Consider the following 22,140-nt stretch of genomic DNA (forward strand, 5'->3'; position numbering starts at 1 on the left):
GAACTCCCCTCTTACTTTTTGTCCATGTACTGAAAGGGCCTTACAATGTAAAGAGCAGATTTTATTTAACCCCTTAATGACCACAGCACTTTTCCATTTTCTGTCCGTTTGGGACCAAGGCTATTTTTACATTTTTGCGGTGTTTCTGTTTAGCTGTAATTTTCTTCTTACTTATTTACTGTACCCACACATATTTATATACCGTTTTTCTTGCCACTAAATGGACTTTCTAAAGATACCATTATTTTCATCATATCTTATAATTTATAAAAAAAATTATAAAATATGAGGAAAAATGGAAAAAAACACACTTTTTCTAACTTTGACCCCCAAAATCTGTTACATATCTACAACCACCAAAAAACACCCATGCTAAATAGTTTCTAAATTTTTTCCTGAGTTTAGAAATACCAAATGTTTACATGTTCTTTGCTTTTTTTGCAAGTTATAGGGCCATAAATACAAGTAGCACTTTGCTATTTCCAAACCACCTTTTTCCAAAATTAGCGCTAGTTACATTAGAACACTAATATCTTTCAGGAATCCCTGAATATCCCTTGACATGTATATATATTTTTTTAGTAGACATCCCAAAGTATTGATCTAGGCCAATTTTGGTATATTTCATACCACCATTTCACCGCCAAATGCGATCAAATACAAAAAATCGTTCACTTTTTCACAAATTTTTCACAAACTTTCGGTTTCTCACTGAAATTATTTACAAACAACTTGTGCAATTATGGCATAAATGGTTGTAAATTCTTCTCTGGGATCCCCTTTGTTCAGAAATAGCAGACATATATGGCTTTGTCGTTGCTTTTTGGTAATTAGAAGGCCGCTAAATGCCACTGTGCACCACAAGTGTATTATGCCCAGCAGTTAAGGGGTTAATTATGGAGCTTTTAGGGAGCTTGTAGGGTTAATTTTAGCTGTAGTGTAGTAGACAACCCCAAGTATTGATCTAGGCACATTTTGGTATATTTCATGCCACCATTTCACCGCCAAATGCGATCAAATTTGAAAAAAAAAGTTAAATTTTTCACAATTTTAGGTTTCTCACTGAAATAATTTACAAACAGCTTGTGCAATTATGGCACAAATGGTTGTAAATACTTGTCTGGGATCCCCTTTGTTCAGAAATAGCAGACATATATGACTTTGGCGTTGCTTTCTGGTAATTAGAAGGCCGCTAAATCCTGCTGTGCCTCACACGTGTATTATGACTAGTAGTGAAGGGGTTAATTAGAGAGTTTGTAGGGAGCTTGCAGGGTTAATTTTAGCTTTAGTGTAGAGATCAGCCTCCCACCTGACACATCCCACCCCCTGATCCCTCCCAAACAGCTCCCTTCCCTCCCCCACCCCACAATTGTCCCCGCCATCTTAAGTACTGGCAGAAAGTCTGCATATGCTACTGTGTAGGATCCCCCCCCCCCCCCCAAACCACTCTCTAACCCTTCCCTCTGCCTCATTGGGGGCCATCTTGGGTACTGGCAGCTGTCTGCCAGTACTCAGTTTGCAAAAAAAGTGCTTTTTTTTTTTTTTTGTTTTTGTTTTTTTTTCTGTAGTGTAGCTTCCCCCCCCCCCCCCACACAGACAAACCCCCACCACCTTGCTAATCGTTTTTTTTTTTTTTAACTTTTTAGCCATTTTTAACAATTTTTATTATTTGATTTTCTGTAGCGTAGCGGTTCCCACCTGCTCCCTCCCCGTGCGCGCCCCCGGCCATCCCCGCCCACGATCCCGCCCCCCCTCCACATCAGCAGGGCCATCGATGGCCGCCTCCCGGTCCGGCTCCCACCCACCAACGCAGTGAGCCACCGATCTCCGGTGCAGAGAGGGCCACAGAGTGGCTCTCTCTGCACCGGATGGCTTAAAAAGGTTATTGCAGGATGCCTCCATATCGAGGCATCACTGCAATAACCGGAAAGCCGCTGGAAGCGAGCGGGATCGCTTCCAGCTGCTTTCCACACCGAGGACGTGCAGGGTACGTTCTCAGGCGTTAACTGCCTTTTTTTTTGAGGACGTACCCTGCACGTCCTCGGTCGTTAAGGAAAGTGTGTCTAAGGATGATTCTCAGTCTGAGGAGAATCAGGGTATGCTGCCAAATTCTCCCCAAGCGTCACAACCTATAACGCCCACCCAAGCGACGCCGGGTTCTTCAACCGTGTCTACTTCATTTACTCTGCAGGAAATGGCTGCAGTTATGTCATCTACCCTTACAGAGGTATTATCTAAGTTGCCAGTGTTACAGGGCAAATGCAGCAGGACAGAAGTCAATTTGAATACTGAGACCTCTGATGCTTTGTTGGCCATTTCCGATGTACCCTCACAGGGATCTGATTTGGGGGGCGGGGAGCTTTCCGATTCGGGAAGTGTTGCCTCAGACGGATTCGGACGTCATGTCCTTTAGATTTAAAGGGACACTGAACCCAATTTTTTTCTTTCATGATTCAGATAGAGCATGTAACTTTCTAATTTACTCCTATTATCAATGTTTCTTCGTTTTCTTTCTATCTCTATATGATAAAGACGGCATCTAAGCTTTTTTTCTTGGTTCAGAACTCTGGACAGCAGTTTTTGATTGGTGGATGAATTTATCCACCAATCAGCAAGGACAACCTAGGTTGTTCACCAAAAATGGGCCGGCATCTAAACTTACATTCTTGCATTTCAAATAAAGATACCAAGAGAATAAAGAACATTTGATATTGGGAGTACATTAGAAAGTTGCTTAAAATTTCATGCTCTATCTGAATAATGAAAGAAACAATTTGGGTTCAGTGTCCCTTTTAAGCTTGAACACCTCCACCTGTTACTTCGAGAGGTTTTAGCGACTCTGGATGACTGTGACTCTATTGTGGTACCACCAGAGAAATTGTGTAAAATGGACAAATACTTATAGGTACCTGCTTACTCTGTTTTTCCGGTTCCTAAGAGAACAGAGGCGTTCTTTCGTTGTGTAAAAGACCTCTCTACTATGGGAGTAATTCATCCCGTTCCAAGACATGGGGTTTTACTCAAATCTTTTCGTGGTTCTCAAAGAGGGCACGTTACGACCTATTTTAGATCTAAAAAGTCTAAACAAGTTTCTCAGAGTCCCATCCTTCAAGATGGAGACTATTCGAAAAATTCTGCCGTTGATCCAGGAGGGTCAATATATGACTACCGTGGACTTGAAGGATGCATATCTTCATATTCCTATCCACAAGGATCATCACCAGTTCCTAAGGTTTGCCTTTCTGGACAAACATTTTCAGTTTGTGGCTCTTCCCTTCGAGTTGGCCACAGCACCCAGGATCTTCACAAAGGTTCTAGGGTCACTTCTGGCGGTTCTCAGGCCACAGGGCATTGCAGTGGCGCCTTATCTGGACGATATTCTGATCCAGGCGTCGTCTTACCATCTGACAAAGTCTCATACAGACATAGTTCTGTCCTTTCTGAGGACTCACGGGTAAAAGGTGAATCTAGAAAAGAGTTAATTAATTCCACAGACAAAGGTTCCCTTCTTGGGAACTCTAATAGATTCCATATCTATTAAAATTTTCTTGACCGAGGTCAGAAAGCTAAAGATTCTGAATACATGCCAAGCTCTTCAGTCCAATCCTCGGCCATCTGTGGCTCAGTGCATGGAGGTAATTGGATTGATGGTGGCGGCAATAGACATCATTCAGTTTGCTCGTTTTCATCTCAGACCACTACAACTGAGCATGCTCAGGCAGTGGAATGTAGATTATGCAAATTTGTTTCCTCAGATAGATCTGGATCAGGAGACAAGAGACTCTCTTCTTTGGTGGTCGCCGGATCATCTGTCCCAAGGGACGTGCTTCCGCAGACCCTCATGGGTGATAGTGACAACGGACGCCAGTCTACTAGGTTGGGGTGCAGTCTGGAATTCCCTGAAGGCTCAGGTTGTGTGGACTCAGTCTGAGTCTCTTCTTCCAATCAATATTCTGGAATTGAGAGCAATATTCAATGCGTTTCAGGCGTGGCCTCAGTTGGCTTTGGCAAAATTCATCCGCTTTCAGTCGGACAACATCACGACTGTGGCTTACATGAATTATCAGCGAGGAACAAGAAGTTCCTTAGTGATGACAGAAGTATCCAAGATAATTTGGTGGGCGGAGGCTCACTCTTATCTGTCAGCAATCTACATCCCAGGAGTGGACAACTGGGACGCAGACTTTTTAAGCAAACAGACGTTTCATCCGGGGGAGTGGGAACTCCATCCGGAGGTCTTTGCCACTCTGATCCTCAGATGGGGCAGACAGAAATTGGATCTGATGGCGTCTCCTCAGAATGCCAAGCTTCCAAGATACGGATCCAGGTCAAGGGATCCTCAGGCCGAACTGATAGATGCCTTGGCAGTGCCTTGGTCGTTCAACCTAGCTTGTGTGTTTCCACCGTTTGCTCTCCTTCCCCGGGTGATTGCTCGGATCAAACAGGAGAGGGCTTCAGTAATTCTAATCGCACCTGCGTGGCCTCGCAGGACTTGGTATGCTGATCTAGTGGACATGTCCTCTCTGCCGCCGTGGAAGCTTCCATCGAGGCAGGACCTTCTCATTCAGGGACCCTTCCAACATCCGAATCTAGTTTCTCTGCAACTGACTGCTTGGAGATTGAACGCTTGATTTTATCTAAGCGGGGGTTCTCTGATTCGGTCATTGATACTTTGATTCAGGCACATAAGCCTGTTACTAGAAAGATCTACCATAAGATATGGCGTAAATATCTTTATTGGTGTGAATCCAAGGGCGACTCATGGAGTAGAATTAGGATTCCCAGGATTCTGTCTTTTCTCCAAGAAGGATTGGAGAAAGGGTTATCAGCAAGTTCATTAAAGGGACAAATCTACGCTTTTTCAATTTTACTACACAAACGTTTGGCAGATGTTCCAGACGTTCAGTCTTTTTGTCAGGCTCTGACCAGAATCAAGCCTGTGTTTAGACCGATTGCTCCACCCTTGGAGTTTGCATATAGTTCTTAATGTTCTTCAAGGGGTTCCGTTTGAACCCATGCATTCCATAGATATTAAGTTGTTATCTTGGAAGGTTTTATTTCTTTCATGTAATTGGCAAGCGTCCATGAGCTAGTGACGTATAGGATATACATTCCTACCAGGAGGGGCAAAGTTTCCCAAACCTCAAAATGCCTATAAATACACCCCCCACCACACCCACAATTCAGTTTTACAAACTTTGCCTCCTATGGAGGTGGTGAAGTAAGTTTGTGCTAGATTTCTACGTTGACATGCGCTTCTCAGCGTGCTGAAGCCCGGTTCCTCTCAGAGTGCAGTGAATGACAGAGGGATGTGAACGGAGTATTACCTATTGAATACAATGGTCATCCTAACGGGGATCTATTTCATAGGTTCTCTGTTATCGGTCATAGATTCATCTCCTACCTCCCTTTTCAGATCGACGATATACTCTTATATTCCATTACCTCTACTGCTTTATGTAGATGAGTGTCTTTTGGTAAGTATGTTTTCCTTTTATTTAAGAAACTCTCAGCTATGGTTTGGCACTTTATATGTAAAGTTCTAAATATGTTTGTAAATATATTTTCCATGATTCAGGTTAATCAGTATATTTCCTTCTTACAGGCTGTCGGTTTCATTTTTTGGGATATATATATATATATATATATATATATATATATATATATATATATATATATATATATACTTTCTTTTCTAAATTGCGGGCTCGCGGGAGCGCAAATTGCTACAATTTATTGCGTCATTTTTGGCGCGAGAATTACGTTTGTTGACGCAATTTCGTCATTTCTGGCGTCTTAGTTGTCGCCAGAGTTTTCACGTAGTTGCGTCATCTATGACGCTCGTGTTTGTTTGCAGACGTTCTTGGCGCCAAAAAATACTTTGTCAGTTGTGCGTCATACTTGATGCCAGATTTTTGACATTATTTAAGTCCTTATTTCATTTTGCTTCTGGTTTCCAGAGGCTTATTTTGTTTGCATTTTTTCCCATTCCTGAAACTGCCATATAGGGAAATTGATAATTTTGCTTTATATGTTATTTTTTCTATTACATATTGCAAGATGTCTCAAGCTGACCCTGTATCAGAATCTACTACTGGAAACCTGCTGCCTGATGTCGGTTCTACCAAAGCTAAGTGCATTTGTTGTAAACTTGTGGTAACTGTTCCTCCGGCTGTAGTTTGTGCTAGTTGTCATGATAAACTTTCAAAAGCAGACAATATTTCCATTAGTAATAATCCATTACCTGTTGTTCCTTCAACATCTATTGTTCAGGATATTCCTGTTAATGTGAGAGAATTTGTTTCTAATTCCTTTCAGAAGGCTTTGTCTGTCATACCACCTTCTAATAAACGTAAAAGGTCTTTTAAAACTTCTCATAGATTTTATGAATTTTTAAATGACCAACAGCATTCTGATTTATCTATCTCTGATGATCTATCTGGTTCAGAAGATTCTACCTCAGATATTGACACTGACAAATCCTCATATTTATTTAAAATGGAGTATATTCGTTCCTTATTAAGAGGTGTTGATTGCATTAGATATGGAGGAGACTAGTCCTCTTGATATTAAAACCATTAAACGTTTAAATTAGGTTTTTAAACCTCATGTAGTTATGTCAGAGGTTTTTCCAGTTCCTGATGCTATTTCAGATGTAATTTCTAGGGAATTTAATAGACTGGGTACTTCTTTTACTCCTTCTTCAAGGTTTAAGAAACTGTATCCTTTGCCAACTGATAGATTGGAGTTTTGGGAAAAGATCCCCAAAGTTGATGGGGCCATCTCTATTCTTGCTAAACGTACTACTATTCCTACGGCAGATAGTACTTCTTTTAAAGATCCTTTAGATAGGAAACTTGAATCTTTTCTATGGAAGGCTTATTTATGTTCAGGTCATCTTCTTAGGCCTGCTATTTCTTTGGCTGATGTTGCTGCTGCTTCAACCTTTTGGTTGGAAAGTTTAGCACAACAAGTACCAGATCATATTGTGTATAGCATTGTTAAATTAATTCAACATGCTAATAATTTCATTTCAGACATTTTTTATATCATTAGAATTTATGTCAGGTATATGTCTTTAGCTATATTAGCTAGGAGAGCTTTATGGCTTAAATCTTGGAATGCTGATATGACTTCTAAATCAATGTTGCTATCTCTCTCTTTCCAAGGTAATACATTATTTGGTTCTCAGTTGGATTCTATTATTTCAACTGTCACTGGGGGGAAGGGAGCTTTTTTTTTCCTCAGGATAAAAAAAATCTAAGGGTAAATTCATGGCTGCTAACTGTTTTCGTTCCTTTCGTCAAAATAAGGAACAGAAATCTGACCCTTCCCCCTAAGGGAACGGTTTCCAATTGGAAGCCTTCTCCAATCTGGAATAAATCCAAGCCTTTTAAAAAATCAAAATCAGCCCCCAAGTCCGCATGAAGGTGCGGCCCTCATTCCAGCACAGCTGGTAGGGGGCCGACTAAGATTTTACAAGGATGTTTGGATCAATTCAATCTAAAATCATTGGATTTAGAACATTATTTCTCAAGGGTACGGAATAGGTTTCAAAGTAAGACCGCCTGTGAGATTTTTTTTTTCTTTCACGCATTCCAGTGAACCCAGTAAAGGCTCAGGCTTTCCTGAAGTGTGTTTCAGACCTGGAGTTATCTGGGGTAATTGTGCCAGTTCCCTTTCAGGAACGGGGTCTGGGGTTTTATTCAAATCTGTTCATTGTTCCAAAGAAGGAGAATTCTTTCAGACCAGTTCTGGATCTAAAAAATTTTAATCGTTATGTAAGAATACCAACATTCAAGATGGTGACTATAAGGACTATTCTGCCTTTTGTTCAGCAAGGACATTATATGTCTACGATAGACTTGCAGGATGCCTACCTTCATTTTCAGATTCATCCAGAACATTATCAGTTCCTGAGATTCTCTTTTCTAGACAAGCATTACCAATTTGTTGCTCTTCCATTTGGCCTAGCAACAGCTCCAAGAATCTTTTCAAAGGTTCTCGGTGCCCTACTCTCTGTAATCAGAGAGCAGGGTATTGCAGTGTTTCCTTATTTGGACGATATCTTGGTACTTGCTCAGTCTTTACATTCTGCAGAATCTCACACGAATCAACTAGTGTTGTTTCTTCAAAGACATGGTTGGAGGATCAATTTACCAAAAAGTTTCTTGATTCCTCAGACAAAGGTAACTTTTTTAGGATTCCAAATAGATTCAGTATCCATGACTTTGTCTCTAACAGACAAGACGTCTGAAATTGGTTTCAGCTTGTCGGAACCTTCAGTTTCAATCATTCCCTTCAGTAGCTATGTGCATGGAGGTTTTAGGTCTCATTACTGCAGCATCGGACGCGATCCCCTTTGCTCGTTTTCACATGAGACCTCTTCAGCTTTGTATGCTGAGCCAATGGTGCAGGTATTATACAAAGATATCACAATTAATATCCTTCAATCCTAATGTTCGACTATCTCTCACTTGGTAATTAGATCACCATCGTTTAGTTCAAGGGGCCTCTCGTTCTTCCAACCTGGACTGTGATCACAACAGATGCGAGTCTTTCAGGTTGGGGAGCTTTCTGGGGATCTCTGACAGCGCAGGGGGTTTGAAAATCTCAAGAGGCGAGATTACCAATCAATATTTTGGAACTCCGTGCGATTCTCAGAGCACTTCAGGTTTGGCCTCTTCTGAAGAGAGAACCGTTTATTTGTTTTCAGACAGACAATGTCACAACCGTGGTGTATGTCAATCATCAAGGTGGGACTCACAGTCCTCAAGCTATGAAAGAAGTATCTCGGATACTTGCATGGGCGGAATCCAGCTCCTGTCTAATTTCTGCGGTCCATATCCCAGGTATAGACATTTGGGAAGCGGATTATCTCAGCCGCCAGACTTTACATCCGGGAGAGTGTTCTCTTCATCCAGATGTTTTTTCAGATTGTTCAGATGTGGGGGCTTCCATAAATAGATCTGATGGCTTCTCATCTAAACAAGAAACTTACCAGGTATCTGTCCAGGGATCCTCAGGCTGAAGCAGTGGATGCGTTGTCACTTCCTTGGAGTTATCAACCTGCTTATATCTTTCCGCCTCTTCCAAGAGTGATTTCCAAAATCATAATGGAGCGTTCATTTGTACTGCTGGTGGCTCCAGCATGGCCACACAGGTTTTGGTATGCGGATCTTGTTCGGATGTCCAGTAGCCAACCTTGGCCACTTCTGTTAAGGCCAGACCTTCTATCTCAAGGCCCAATTTTCCATCAGGATCTCAAATCATTAAATTTGAAGGTATGGAGATTAAACACTTAGAGAAACCTCTATGACTAAGCACTGACTCAGGGATTAATACTATGTTGCAGGCTCGTAAATCTGTGTCTAGAAAGATTTATTACTGACTTTGGAAGACTTACATTTCATGGTGTTCTTCTAATAAATTCTCCTGGCATTCTTTTAGAATTCCTAGAATTTTAGAGTTTCTTCAGGATGGTTTGGATAAGGGTTTGTCTGCAAGTTCCTTGAAAGGACTAATCTCTACTTTCTTCTGTTAAGTGTGATCAGTCCACGGGTCATCATTACTTCTGGGATATTACTCCTCCCCAACAGGAAGTGCAAGAGGATTCACCCAGCAGAGCTGCATATAGCTCCTCCCCTCTACGTCACTCCCAGTCATTCTCTTGCACCCAACGACTAGATAGGATGTGTGAGAGGACTATGGTGATTATACTTAGTTTTATATCTTCAATCAAAAGTTTGTTATTTTAAAATAGCACCGGAGTGTGTTATTATCTCTCTGGCAGAGTTTGAAGAAGAATCTACCAGAGTTTTTGTTATGATTTTAGCCGGAGTAGTTAAGATCATATTGCTGTTTCTCGGCCATCTGAGGAGAGGTAAACTTCAGATCAGGGGACAGCGGGCAGATGAATCTGCATAGAGGTATGTAGCAGTTTTTATTTTCTGACAATGGAATTGATGAGAAAATCCTGCCATACCGATATGTCATGTATGTATACTTTACACTTCAGTATTCTGGGGAATGGTACTTCACTAGAATTTCACTGTATGAAATACATAAAGCTGTTTTATAACTAGAGATTATGTTTAACGTTTTTGCTGGAATGTAAAATCGTTTTCATTTGCTGAGGTACTGAGTGAATAAATGTTTGGGCACTATTTTTCCACTTGGCAGTTGCTTAATCTGTTTTCTGACAGTTTCTGTTCTCCCTCACTGCTGTGTGTGAGTGGGAGGGGCCGTTTTTTGGCGCTTTTACTACGCATCAAATATTTCAGTCAGCAACTCATTGTATTCCCTGCATGATCCGGTTCATCTCTACAGAGCTCAGGGGTCTTCAAAACTTATTTTGAGGGAGGTAATTTCTCTCAGCAGAGCTGTGAGAATTATAGTTTGACTGAGATAAAAAACGTTTATTCTGTTTTCAGAATTTGTTATCTTTGCTAATGGGATTAAACCTTTGCTAAAGTTGTGTTGTTTACAAGGATTGAGGCTATAACTGTTTCAATTTATTAATTTTCAACTGTCATAAATCTTCTGTGCTTCTTAAAGGCACAGTACGTTTTAATATTATTCTAATTGAATTGTATTTCCAAGTTGCAAGTTTATTTGCTAGTGTGTTAAACATGTCTGATTCAGAGGATGATACCTGTTTCATTTGTTGCAATGCCAAAGTGGAGCCCAATAGAAATTTATGTACTAACTGTATTGATGCTACTTTAAATAAAAGTCAATCTGTACAAATTGAACAAATTTCACCAAACAACGAGGGGAGAGTTATGCCGACTAACTCGCCTCACGTGTCAGTACCTACATCTCCCGCTCAGAGGGAGGTGCGTGATATTGTAGCGCCGAGTACATCTGGGCGGCCATTACAAATCACATTACAGGATATGGCTACTGTTATGACTGAGGTTTTGGCTAAATTACCAGAACTAAGAGGTAAGCGTGATCACTCTGGGGTGAGAACAGAGTGCGCTGATAATATTAGGGCCATGTCAGACACTGCGTCACAGGTGGCAGAACATGAGGACGGAGAACTTCATTCTGTGGGTGACGGTTCTGATCCAAACAGACTGGATTCAGATATTTCAAATTTTAAATTTAAACTGGAAAACCTCCGTGTATTACTAGGGGAGGTGTTAGCGGCTCTGAATGATTGTAACACAGTTGCAATACCAGAGAAAATGTGTAGGTTGGATAAATATTTTGCGGTACCGACGAGTACTGAGGTTTTTCCTATACCTAAGAGACTTACTGAAATTGTTACTAAGGAGTGGGATAGACCCGGTGTGCCGTTCTCACCCCCTCCGATATTTAGAAAAATGTTTCCAATAGACGCCACCACAAGGGACTTATGGCAAACGGTCCCTAAGGTGGAGGGAGCAGTTTCTACCTTAGCTAAGCGTACCACTATCCCGGTGGAGGATAGCTGTGCTTTTTCAGATCCAATGGATAAAAAGTTAGAGGGTTACCTTAAGAAAATGTTTGTTCAACAAGGTTTTATATTGCAACCCCTTGCATGCATTGCGCCGATCACGGCTGCAGCGGCATTCTGGATTGAGTCTCTGGAAGAGAACATTGGTTCAGCTACTCTGGACGACATTACGGACAGGCTTAGAGTCCTTAAACTAGCTAATTCATTCATTTCGGAGGCCGTAGTACATCTTACTAAACTTACGGCGAAGAATTCAGGATTCGCCATTCAGGCACGCAGGGCGCTGTGGCTAAAATCCTGGTCAGCTGATGTTACTTCTAAGTCTAAATTGCTTAATATACCTTTCAAAGGGCAGACCTTATTCGGGCACGGGTTGAAAGAGATTATCGCTGACATTACAGGAGGTAAAGGCCATGCCCTGCCTCAGGACAAAGCCAAGACTAGACAGTCTAATTTTCGTTCCTTTCGTAATTTCAAAGCAGGAGCAGCATCAACTTCCTCTGCACCAAAACAGGAAGGAGCTGTTGCTCGCTACAGACAAGGCTGGAAACCTAACCAGTCCTGGAACAAGGGCAAGCAGACTAGGAAACCTGCTGCTGCCCCTAAAACAGCATGAATTGAGGGCCCCCGATCCGGGATCGGATCTAGTGGGGGGCAGACTTTCTCTCTTCGCCCAGGCTTGGGCAAGAGATGTTCAGGATCCCTGGGCGCTAGAGATAATATCTCAGGGATACCTTCTGGACTTCAAATACTCTCCTCCAAGAGAGAGATTTCATCTGTCAAGGTTGTCAACAATCCAGACAAAGAAAGAGGCGTTTCTACGCTGCGTACAAGAGCTCTTGTTAATGGGAGTAATCCATCCAGTTCCACGATCGGAACAGGGACAGGGGTTTTACTCAAATCTGTTTGTGGTTCCCAAAAAAGAGGCAACTTTCAGACCAATCCTGGACTTAAAGATCCTAAACAAATTCCTAAGAGTTCCATCGTTCAAGATGGAGACTATTCGGACAATTTTACCTATGATCCAAGAGGGTCAGTACATGACCACTGTAGATTTAAAAGATGCTTACCTTCACATACCGATTCACAAAGATCATTATCGGTACCTAAGGTTTGCCTTCCTAGACAGGCATTACCAGTTTGTGGCTCTTCCATTCGGATTGGCTACAGCTCCAAGAATCTTCACAAAGGTTCTGGGTGCCCTTCTGGCGGTACTAAGACCGCGGGGAATCTCGGTAGCTCCATACCTAGACGACATTCTGATACAAGCTTCAAGCTTTCAAACTGCCAAGTCTCATACAGAGTTAGTGCTGGCATTTCTAAGGTCACATGGATGGAAGGTGAACGAAAAGAAAAGTTCACTCGTTCCACTCACAAGAGTTCCTTTCCTGGGGACTCTTATAGATTTTGTAGAAATGAGGATTTACCTGACAGAGGACAGGCTAACAAGACTTCAAAGTGCTTGCCGCACCCTTCATTCCATTCAACACCCGTCAGTGGCTCAATGCATGGAGGTAATCGGCTTAATGGTAGCGGCAATGGACATAGTACCCTTTGCACGCTTACACCTCAGACCACTGCAACTGTGCATGCTAAGTCAGTGGAATGGGGATTACTCAGACTTATCCCCTTCTCTGAATCTGGATCAAGAGACCAGAAATTCTCTTCTATGGTGGCTTTCTCGGCCACACCTGTCCAGGGGGATGCCATTCAGCAGACCAGACTGGACAATTGTAACAACAGACGCCAGCCTTCTAGGTTGGGGTGCCGTCTGGAATTCTCTGAAGGCTCAGGGACAATGGAGTCAGGAGGAGAGTCTCCTGCCAATAAACATTCTGGAATTGAGAGCAGTTCTCAATGCCCTCCTGGCTTGGCCCCAGTTGTCAACTCGGGGGTTCATCAGGTTTCAGTCGGACAACATCACGACTGTAGCTTACATCAACCATCAGGGAGGGACAAGAAGCTCCCTAGCTATGATGGAAGTATCAAAGATAATTCGCTGGGCAGAGTCTCACTCTTGCCACCTGTCAGCAATCCACATCCCGGGAGTGGAGAACTGGGAGGCGGATTTCTTAAGTCGTCAGACTTTTCATCCGGGGGAGTGGGAACTTCATCCGGAGGTCTTTGCCCAAATACTTCGACGTTGGGGCAAACCAGAGATAGATCTCATGGCGTCTCGACAGAACGCCAAGCTTCCTCGTTACGGGTCCAGATCCAGGGATCCAGGAGCAGTCCTGATAGATGCTCTGACAGCACCTTGGGACTTCAGGATGGCTTACGTGTTTCCACCCTTCCCGTTGCTTCCTCGATTGATTGCCAGAATCAAACAAGAGAGAGCATCAGTGATTCTAATAGCACCTGCGTGGCCACGCAGGACTTGGTATGCAGACCTGGTGGACATGTCATCCTGTCCACCTTGGTCTCTACCTCTGAAACAGGACCTTCTGATACAGGGTCCCTTCAAACATCAAAATCTAACTTCTCTGAAGCTGACTGCTTGGAAATTGAACGCTTGATTTTATCAAGACGTGGGTTTTCTGAGTCAGTTATTGATACCTTAATACAGGCTAGGAAACCTGTTACCAGAAAGATTTACCATAAGATATGGCGTAAATACCTATATTGGTGTGAATCCAAAGGTTACTCTTGGAGTAAGGTTAGGATTCCTAGGATATTGTCTTTTCTACAAGAAGGTTTAGAAAAGGGTTTATCTGCTAGTTCATTAAAGGGACAGATCTCAGCTCTGTCCATTCTGTTACACAAACGTCTGTCAGAAGTTCCTGACGTCCAGGCTTTTTGTCAGGCTTTGGCCAGGATTAAGCCTGTGTTTAAAACTGTTGCTCCACCATGGAGTTTAAACCTTGTTCTTAATGTTTTACAGGGCGTTCCGTTTGAACCCCTTCATTCCATTGATATAAAGTTGTTATCTTGGAAAGTTCTATTTTTAATGGCTATTTCCTCGGCTCGAAGAGTCTCTGAATTATCAGCCTTACATTGTGATTCTCCTTATTTGATTTTTCATTCGGATAAGGTAGTCCTGCGTACTAAACCTGGGTTCTTACCTAAGGTAGTTACTAACAGGAATATCAATCAAGAGATTGTTGTTCCTTCTTTATGCCCAAATCCTTCTTCAAAGAAGGAACGTCTACTCCACAACCTGGATGTAGTCCGTGCTCTAAAATTTTACTTACAGGCAACTAAGGAATTTCGACAAACGTCTTCTCTGTTTGTCATTTACTCTGGGCAGAGGAGAGGTCAAAAAGCTTCCGCTACCTCTCTTTCTTTTTGGCTTCGTAGCATAATTCGTTTGGCTTATGAGACTGCTGGACAGCAGCCTCCTGAAAGAATTACAGCTCATTCTACTAGAGCTGTGGCTTCCACTTGGGCCTTCAAGAATGAGGCCTCTGTTGAACAGATTTGCAAGGCTGCAACTTGGTCTTCGCTTCATACTTTTTCCAAATTTTACAAATTTGACACTTTTGCTTCATCGGAGGCTATTTTTGGGAGAAAGGTTCTTCAGGCAGTGGTTCCTTCTGTATAAAGAGCCTGCCTATCCCTCCCGTCATCCGTGTACTTTTGCTTTGGTATTGGTATCCCAGAAGTAATGATGACCCGTGGACTGATCACACTTAACAGAAGAAAACATAATTTATGCTTACCTGATAAATTCCTTTCTTCTGTAGTGTGATCAGTCCACGGCCCGCCCTGTTTTTAAGGCAGGTAAATATTTTTTAATTTATACTCCAGTCACCACTTCACCCTTGGCTTTTCCTTTCTCGTTGGTCCTTGGTCGAATGACTGGGAGTGACGTAGAGGGGAGGAGCTATATGCAGCTCTGCTGGGTGAATCCTCTTGCACTTCCTGTTGGGGAGGAGTAATATCCCAGAAGTAATGATGACCCGTGGACTGATCACACTACAGAAGAAAGGAATTTATCAGGTAAGCATAAATTATGTTTTCTGTTCTGTTTCACAGAAAAATTGCTAATCTTCCTGATATTCATTGTTTTGTACAGGTTTTGGTTCGTATCAAGCCTGTTATTAAGTCGATCTCTCCTCCTTGGAGCCTTAATTTGGTTTTGAGGGCTTTACAGGCTCCTCCGTTTTGAGCCTATGCATTCCCTGGACATTGAATTACTTTCTTGGAAAGTATTGTTCCTTTTGGCCATCTCTTCTGCTAGAAGAGTTTCTGAGTTATCTGCTCTTTCTTGTGAATCTCCTTTTCTGTTTTTTCATCAGGATAAGGCGGTTTTGCGGACTTCTTTAAATTTTTACCTAAAGTTGTGAATTCTAACATTAGTAGAGAAATTGTTGTCCCTTCGTTGTGTCCTAATCCTAAGAATTCTCTGGAGAGATCTTTACATTCTTTGCATGTGGTAAGAGCTTTGAAATATTATGTTGAAGCTACTAAACATTTCAGGAAGACTTCTAGTCTATTTGTTATCTTTTCTGGTTCTAGGAAAGGTCAGAAGGCTACTGCCATTTCTTTGGCATCTTGGTTAAAGCTTTTGATTCATCATGCTTATTTGGAGTCGGGTAAATCCTCGTCTCAGAGGATTACGGCTCATTCTACTAGGTCAGTTTCTACTTCCTGGGCTTTTAAGAATGAAGCTTTTGTTGATCAGATTTGCTAAGCAGCAACTTGGTCTTCTTTGCATACTTTTACTAAATTCTACCATTTTGATGTTTTCTCTTCTTCAGAAGCAGTTTTTGGTAGAAAAGTTCTTCAGACAGCTGTTTCAGTTTGATCCTTCTGCTTATAATTTCAGTTTTTTTCATTATAAAGCTTAAAACTTTTGATTTGGGTTGTGGATTTATTTTTCAGCGGAATTGGCTGTCTTTATTTTTATCCCTCCCTCTCTAGTGACTCTTGCGTGGAAGTTCCACATCTTGGGTATTTGCTATCCCATACGTCACTAGCTCATGGACTCTTGCCAATTACATGAAAGAAAACATAATTGATGTAAGAACTTACCTGATAAATTAATTTCTTTCATATTGGAAAGAGTCCATGAGGCCCACCCTTTTTGTGGTGGTTATGATTTTTTTTGTACACAGCACAATTATTCCAATTCCTTGTTGATGCTTTCGCTCCTTTCTTATCACCCCACTTCTTGGCTATTCATTAAACTGAATTGTGGGTGTGGTGGGGGGTGTATTTATAGGCATTTTGAGGTTTGTGAAACTTTGCCCCTCCTGGTAGGAATGTATATCCCATACGTCACTAGCTCATGGACTCTTGCCAATATGAAAGAAATGAATTTATCAGGTAAATTTTTACATAAATTATGTTTTTTGGTTGCTATTTCTTCTGCTCGTAGGGTTTCTGAGCGTTCAGCGTTGCAATGTGACTCGCCTTATCTTCCATTCTGATAAGGTGGTTTTACGTACCAAACTTGGTTTCCTTCCTAAGGTTGTTTCAAATAAGAATATTAATCAGGAAATCGTTGTTCCTTCATTATGTCCTAACCCTTCTTCAAAGAAGGAGCGTCTGTTGCATAACTTGGACGTGGTTCATGCCCTGAAGTTTTACTTGCAGGCGACTAGAGAATTTTGTCAATCATCTTCATTATTTGTTGTTTTTTCTAGAAAGCTTAGGGGCCAGAAAGCTACAGCTACCTCTCTTTCTTTTTGGCTGAAGAGTATCATCTGTCTGGCATATGAGACTGCTGGTCAACAGCCTCCTGAAAGAATTACGGCTCATTCTACTAGGGCTGTGGCTTCCTCATGGGCATTTAAAATGATGCTTCTGTTGAACAGATTTGCAAGGATGCAACTTGGTCGTCTCTCCACACTTTTTCCAAATTTTCCAAATTTGATACTTTTGCTTCTGCTGATGCTGGTTTTGGGAGAAAGGTTCTTCAAGCAGTGGCGCATTCCGTTTAGGTTCCTGTCTTGTCCCTCCCTTTCATCCGTGTCCTATAGCTTTTGTATTGTATCCCATAAGTAAGGATGTAATCCGTGGACTCGTCATATCTTGTAAAAGAAAAGGAAATTTATGCTTACCTGATAAATTAATTTCTTTTACGATATGACGAGTCTACGGCACACCCTGTCATTTCTAAGACGGGTAATTAATTTTGTTAAACTTCAGTCACCTCTGCACCTTTTGGCTTTTCCTTTCTCTTCCTAACTTCGGTCGAATGACTGGAGTGGGAGGGAAGGGAGGAGCTATATATACAGCTCTGCTGTGGTGCTCTTTGCCACTTCCTGCTAAACAGGAGGCGTTATCCCATACGTAAGGATAAAATCCGTGGACTCGTCATATTGTAAAAGAAAAACATTTATCAGGTAAGCATAAATTTCCTTTTTCTACTGGCTATTGCTTCGGCACGCAGAGTCTCTGAAATGGCTGCCTTGCAATGTGAGCCTCCTTACCTAGTATTTCATGCTGATAAGGCTGTTATTCGTACTGGGTTAGGTTTTCTTCCTAAGACCTTTTCCGATCGCAACATCAATCGGGAGATTGTGGTTCCTTCCTTGTGTCCTAATCCTTCTTCGAAGGAACGGTTACTTCATAATTTAGTTTTGGTTCGGGCCTTGAAGTTCTATCTTCAGGCTACAAAGGAGTTTAGACATTTATTCTTTGTTGTCTATTCTGGGAAGCGTAGGGGGCATAAGGCCTTGTCAACTTCGTTGAGGAGCATTATTCGCTTAGCTTATGAGACAGCGGGACATAAGGATCATTCCACTAGAGCAGTGGCTTCCTCTTGGGCATTCAAAAATGAGGCCTCTATGGATCAGATTTGTAGGGCGGCTACCTGGTCCTCCGTTTTTGTTTCGGCTGAAGCAGCTTTTGGGAGAAAGGGTTTTGCAGGCTGTGGTGCCCCCCGTTCATTCAGTGTCCTCTGGAGCTTGGGTATATGTTTCCCACAAGTAAGGAATTAAGCTGTGGACTCTCCTCCTATTAACAAGGAAAACATAAATTATGCTTATCAGATAATTTCCTTCTGTATGAGGAGAGTCCACGGCCCCCGCCCGTATTCTCCGAAGGGCAGACCTAAATTTAGTTTTGTTGTTCTGGCACCATTTACAGGGAGTGCAGAATTATTAGGCAAGTTGTATTTTTGAGGATTAATTTTATTATTGAACAACCATGTTCTCAATGAACCCAAAAAACTCATTAATATCAAAGCTGAATAGTTTTGGAAGTAGTTTTTAGTTTGTTTTTAGTTATAGCTATTTTAGGGGGATATCTGTGTGTGCAGGTGACTATTACTGTGCATAATTATTAGGCAACTTAACAAAAAACAAATATATACCCATTTCAATTATTTATTTTTACCAGTGAAACCAATATAACATCTCAACATTCATAAATATACATTTCTGACATTCAAAACAAAAACAAATCAGTGACCAATATAGCCACCTTTCTTTGCAAGGACACTCAAAAGCCTGCCATCCATGGATTCTGTCAGTGTTTTGATCTGTTCACCATCAACATTGCGTGCAGCAGCAACCACAGCCTCCCAGACACTGTTCAGAGAGGTGTACTGTTTTCCCTCCTTGTAAATCTCACATTTGATGATGGACCACAGGTTCTCAATAGGGTTCAGAGCAGGTGAACAAGGAGGCCATGTCATTAGATTTTCTTCTTTTATACCCTTTCTTGCCAGCCACGCTGTGGAGTACTTGGATGCGTGTGATGGAGCATTGTCCTGCATGAAAATCATGTTTTTCTTGAAGGATGTAGACTTCTTCCTGTACCACTGCTTGAAGAAGGTGTCTTCCAGAAACTGGCAGTAGGACTGGGAGTTGAGCTTGACTCCATCCTCCACCCGAAAAGGCCCCACAAGCTCATCTTTGATGATACCAGCCCAAACCAGTACTCCACCTCCACCTTGCTGGCGTCTGAGTCGGTCTGGAGCTCTCTGCCCTTTACCAATCCAGCCACGGGCCCATCCATCTGGCCCATCAAGACTCACTCTCATTTCATCAGTCCATAAAACCTTAGAAAAATCAGTCTTGAGATATTTCTTGGCCCAGTCTTGACGTTTCAGCTTGTGTGTCTTGTTCAGTGGTGGTCGTCTTTCAGCCTTTCTTACCTTGGCCATGTCTCTGAGTATTGCACACCTTGTGCTTTTGGGCACTCCAGTGATGTTGCAGCTCTGAAATATGGCCAAACTGGTGGCAAGTGGCATCTTGGCAGCTGCACGCTTGACTTTTCTCAGTTCATGGGCAGTTATTTTGCGCCTTGGTTTTTCCACATGCTTCTTGCGACCCTGTTTACTATTTTGAATGAAACGCTTGATTGTTCGATGATCACGCTTCAGAAGCTTTGCAATTTTAAGAGTGCTGCATCCCTCTGCAAGATATCTCACTATTTTTGACTTTTCTGAGCCTGTCAAGTCCTTCTTTTGACCCATTTTGCCAAAGGAAAGGAAGTTGCCTAATAATTATGCACACCTGATATAGGGTGTTGATGTCATTAGACCACACCCCTTCTCATTACAGAGATGCACATCACCTAATATGCTTAATTGGTAGTAGGCTTTCGAGCCTATACAGCTTGGAGTAAGACAACATGCATAAAGAGGATGATGTGGTCAAAATACTCATTTGCCTAATAATTCTGCACTCCCTGTATACCCTGATATTTCTCCTACTGTTCCTTGTTCCCTTGGCAGAATGACTGGCATATGAGCGCGTGCAATTTCTGTCCGAGGACTGGATTCTGATTTGCTTATTAGTTGAAGAAGAAGGCAGCTACATAACGGTGGGGGGAGTTCGGCTGCCATATTTACCGGTTATTAGAGAGGTTAGCGACGCTGATTAGGAAAGAGGCAAGGCAGGAGGGGTATAGTGCAGGCGTAATTTCGTTTTTTTATATTCAATATACAGTCATGTTAAATGAAAGGGACATTCAACACTGCCCACAACATTAATCTATGTTTCTAAACTAAGTCTAAAGAGCAAGCTTCAACGTTCCCCCTTTCTCTTACTTACTGCCTTCACTGTTCAATCCTCATCGATATCGTCAAAATTTGTCTCCTAATATGGCTGCTTAACTCCCCCCACTGTGACGTACAGCTAGTCTTCTTCAAACTAGCCGGCAGTTCTGTCCCATTTCACTAACTTCAATACCAGCGCGTTCACGGGCGTTAGCGCATGCGCGATACAATAGGAACCTTAAAAGCGGAACCATAATAACCCAAAGTGTTTCCGTTCCGATTATCTTACTTATGGTACTTGATTACGTTTTTCTAGGTAAATACCCTATCCGCAACAACAAGTAATATCAGCGTAACGGAAACAACTTCTATTATTTTGGTTCCGCTTTTACAGTTCCTAGTATATTGCGCATGCGCTAACGGCCGTGAACGCGCTTGGATTTCAGTCCGGGGAATGGGCTCTCATTGGCTGCTAGTTTGAGAAAGAAGGCGAAGACGTCACGGTGGGGAGAGCTAGGAAGACATATTAGGACAACAATTTGGAAGATGCGAAAGACGATTCAACAGTGAAGGTGGTAAGTAAGAGAAAGGGGGCACCTTGCAGCTTTATCCTTTTATTTAGTTTTGAAACATAGATTAATGTTGTGGGCAGTGTTGACTGTCCCTTTAAGCCTTTGGCTGGGTTGTCTTTGCCTCCTGGTGGCCAGGTTCTGTATTCCCACAAGTAAGGAATGAAGCCGTGGAGACTCTTCATACAGAAGGAAAGGAAATTATCTGGTAAGCATAATTTGTTTTCAATATTTATACATAAGTTCACAAAGCTAACAAAGGCTATACTGCAGTGGGGAGTTTGTAAAATAACTTCCTTGCTGGACTTGGCTTCTTGGTATGACATCAGAAAATCACAAATACATATATTTGCATTTATATTATGCAATAGGGGTATACCACATGATTTCCCCTACTATATGATGCATTGTCTTATGGAATAGTAGAATGTGGTATTGAACATCCAAGAGTTGTTTCTAATATAATTTATTTAAATGTATAATCTTCATATTTCAGAATTTTTAAAACAGCACTTCGTACACCAGGCACCCGAGAACCAGTTTACACTTTCTCAGCCAATGGAAGCCCTCTTGCTGGTATGGACGAGTTGTTCATAAATGTGCCTGTTGGCGATGGAAAGGTAGGCTACAGTAGCTGCTGACATCCTATTTTATATAAGTAAACTTCTTTTTTAAAGGGACATAGTATGCTTCTAGTACCTAATAATTGAAATATTTTTTTTATTTTATTTTTTTTTAATGTTTAATCGACGGTACATTGCAAATTTCCAAAAATTAAAAAAAAAAAAAATTGCTGCAAATATCATTTTATTAAAATCATTAAACTTGGCTGTTATGATCTATATAGCTTGAAAAAAATTCATTTTGTAACTACACGGTGTTTGTCGTCTTTCTCTAAATATTTGCTCTCTATCTTAAAGAGGAAATAATGTATTTGCTCTCTTCCTTTCATTTCTTTTTCCATTTCCTTTCCCATTTTCTTTCTTTCCCCAACACATTGTATGCAAGTGCTCCAAAAACAATTTCCCTGTTGCACCTTACCAGGAGGTCTTAATTTTAATGGAAGGTTGAAAAAAACTAATTGTGTGGGATGCAGAGATTGTTTTGAGCTTTTTTGCCTTTTAGTTTCCCTAATGGTTTTTTCATTATGTATAATAAAGTTTAAAGGGACATGAAACCCAAATTATTTATTTCATAATTTAGGTAGAACATAACAATTTGAAACATTCCAATTT

The 22,140-nt window shown here is 41.6% G+C and overlaps 1 protein-coding gene across 1 annotated transcript in view; it reads left to right on the forward strand.

The window, feature by feature from the left end:
* The window catches only part of CDCA8 (cell division cycle associated 8), a 121,756-nt gene that overhangs the window by 55,033 nt on the left and 44,583 nt on the right, over nt 1-22,140 (forward strand). Inside the window, exon 9 of the mRNA XM_053707149.1 lies at nt 21,402-21,525. Coding sequence (XP_053563124.1) covers nt 21,402-21,525 — 124 coding nt within the window. The remainder of the gene's footprint in view (nt 1-21,401; nt 21,526-22,140) is intronic.

Source organism: Bombina bombina, chromosome 3, assembly GCF_027579735.1.
Source record: "Bombina bombina isolate aBomBom1 chromosome 3, aBomBom1.pri, whole genome shotgun sequence".
Lineage (NCBI taxonomy): Eukaryota > Metazoa > Chordata > Amphibia > Anura > Bombinatoridae > Bombina > Bombina bombina.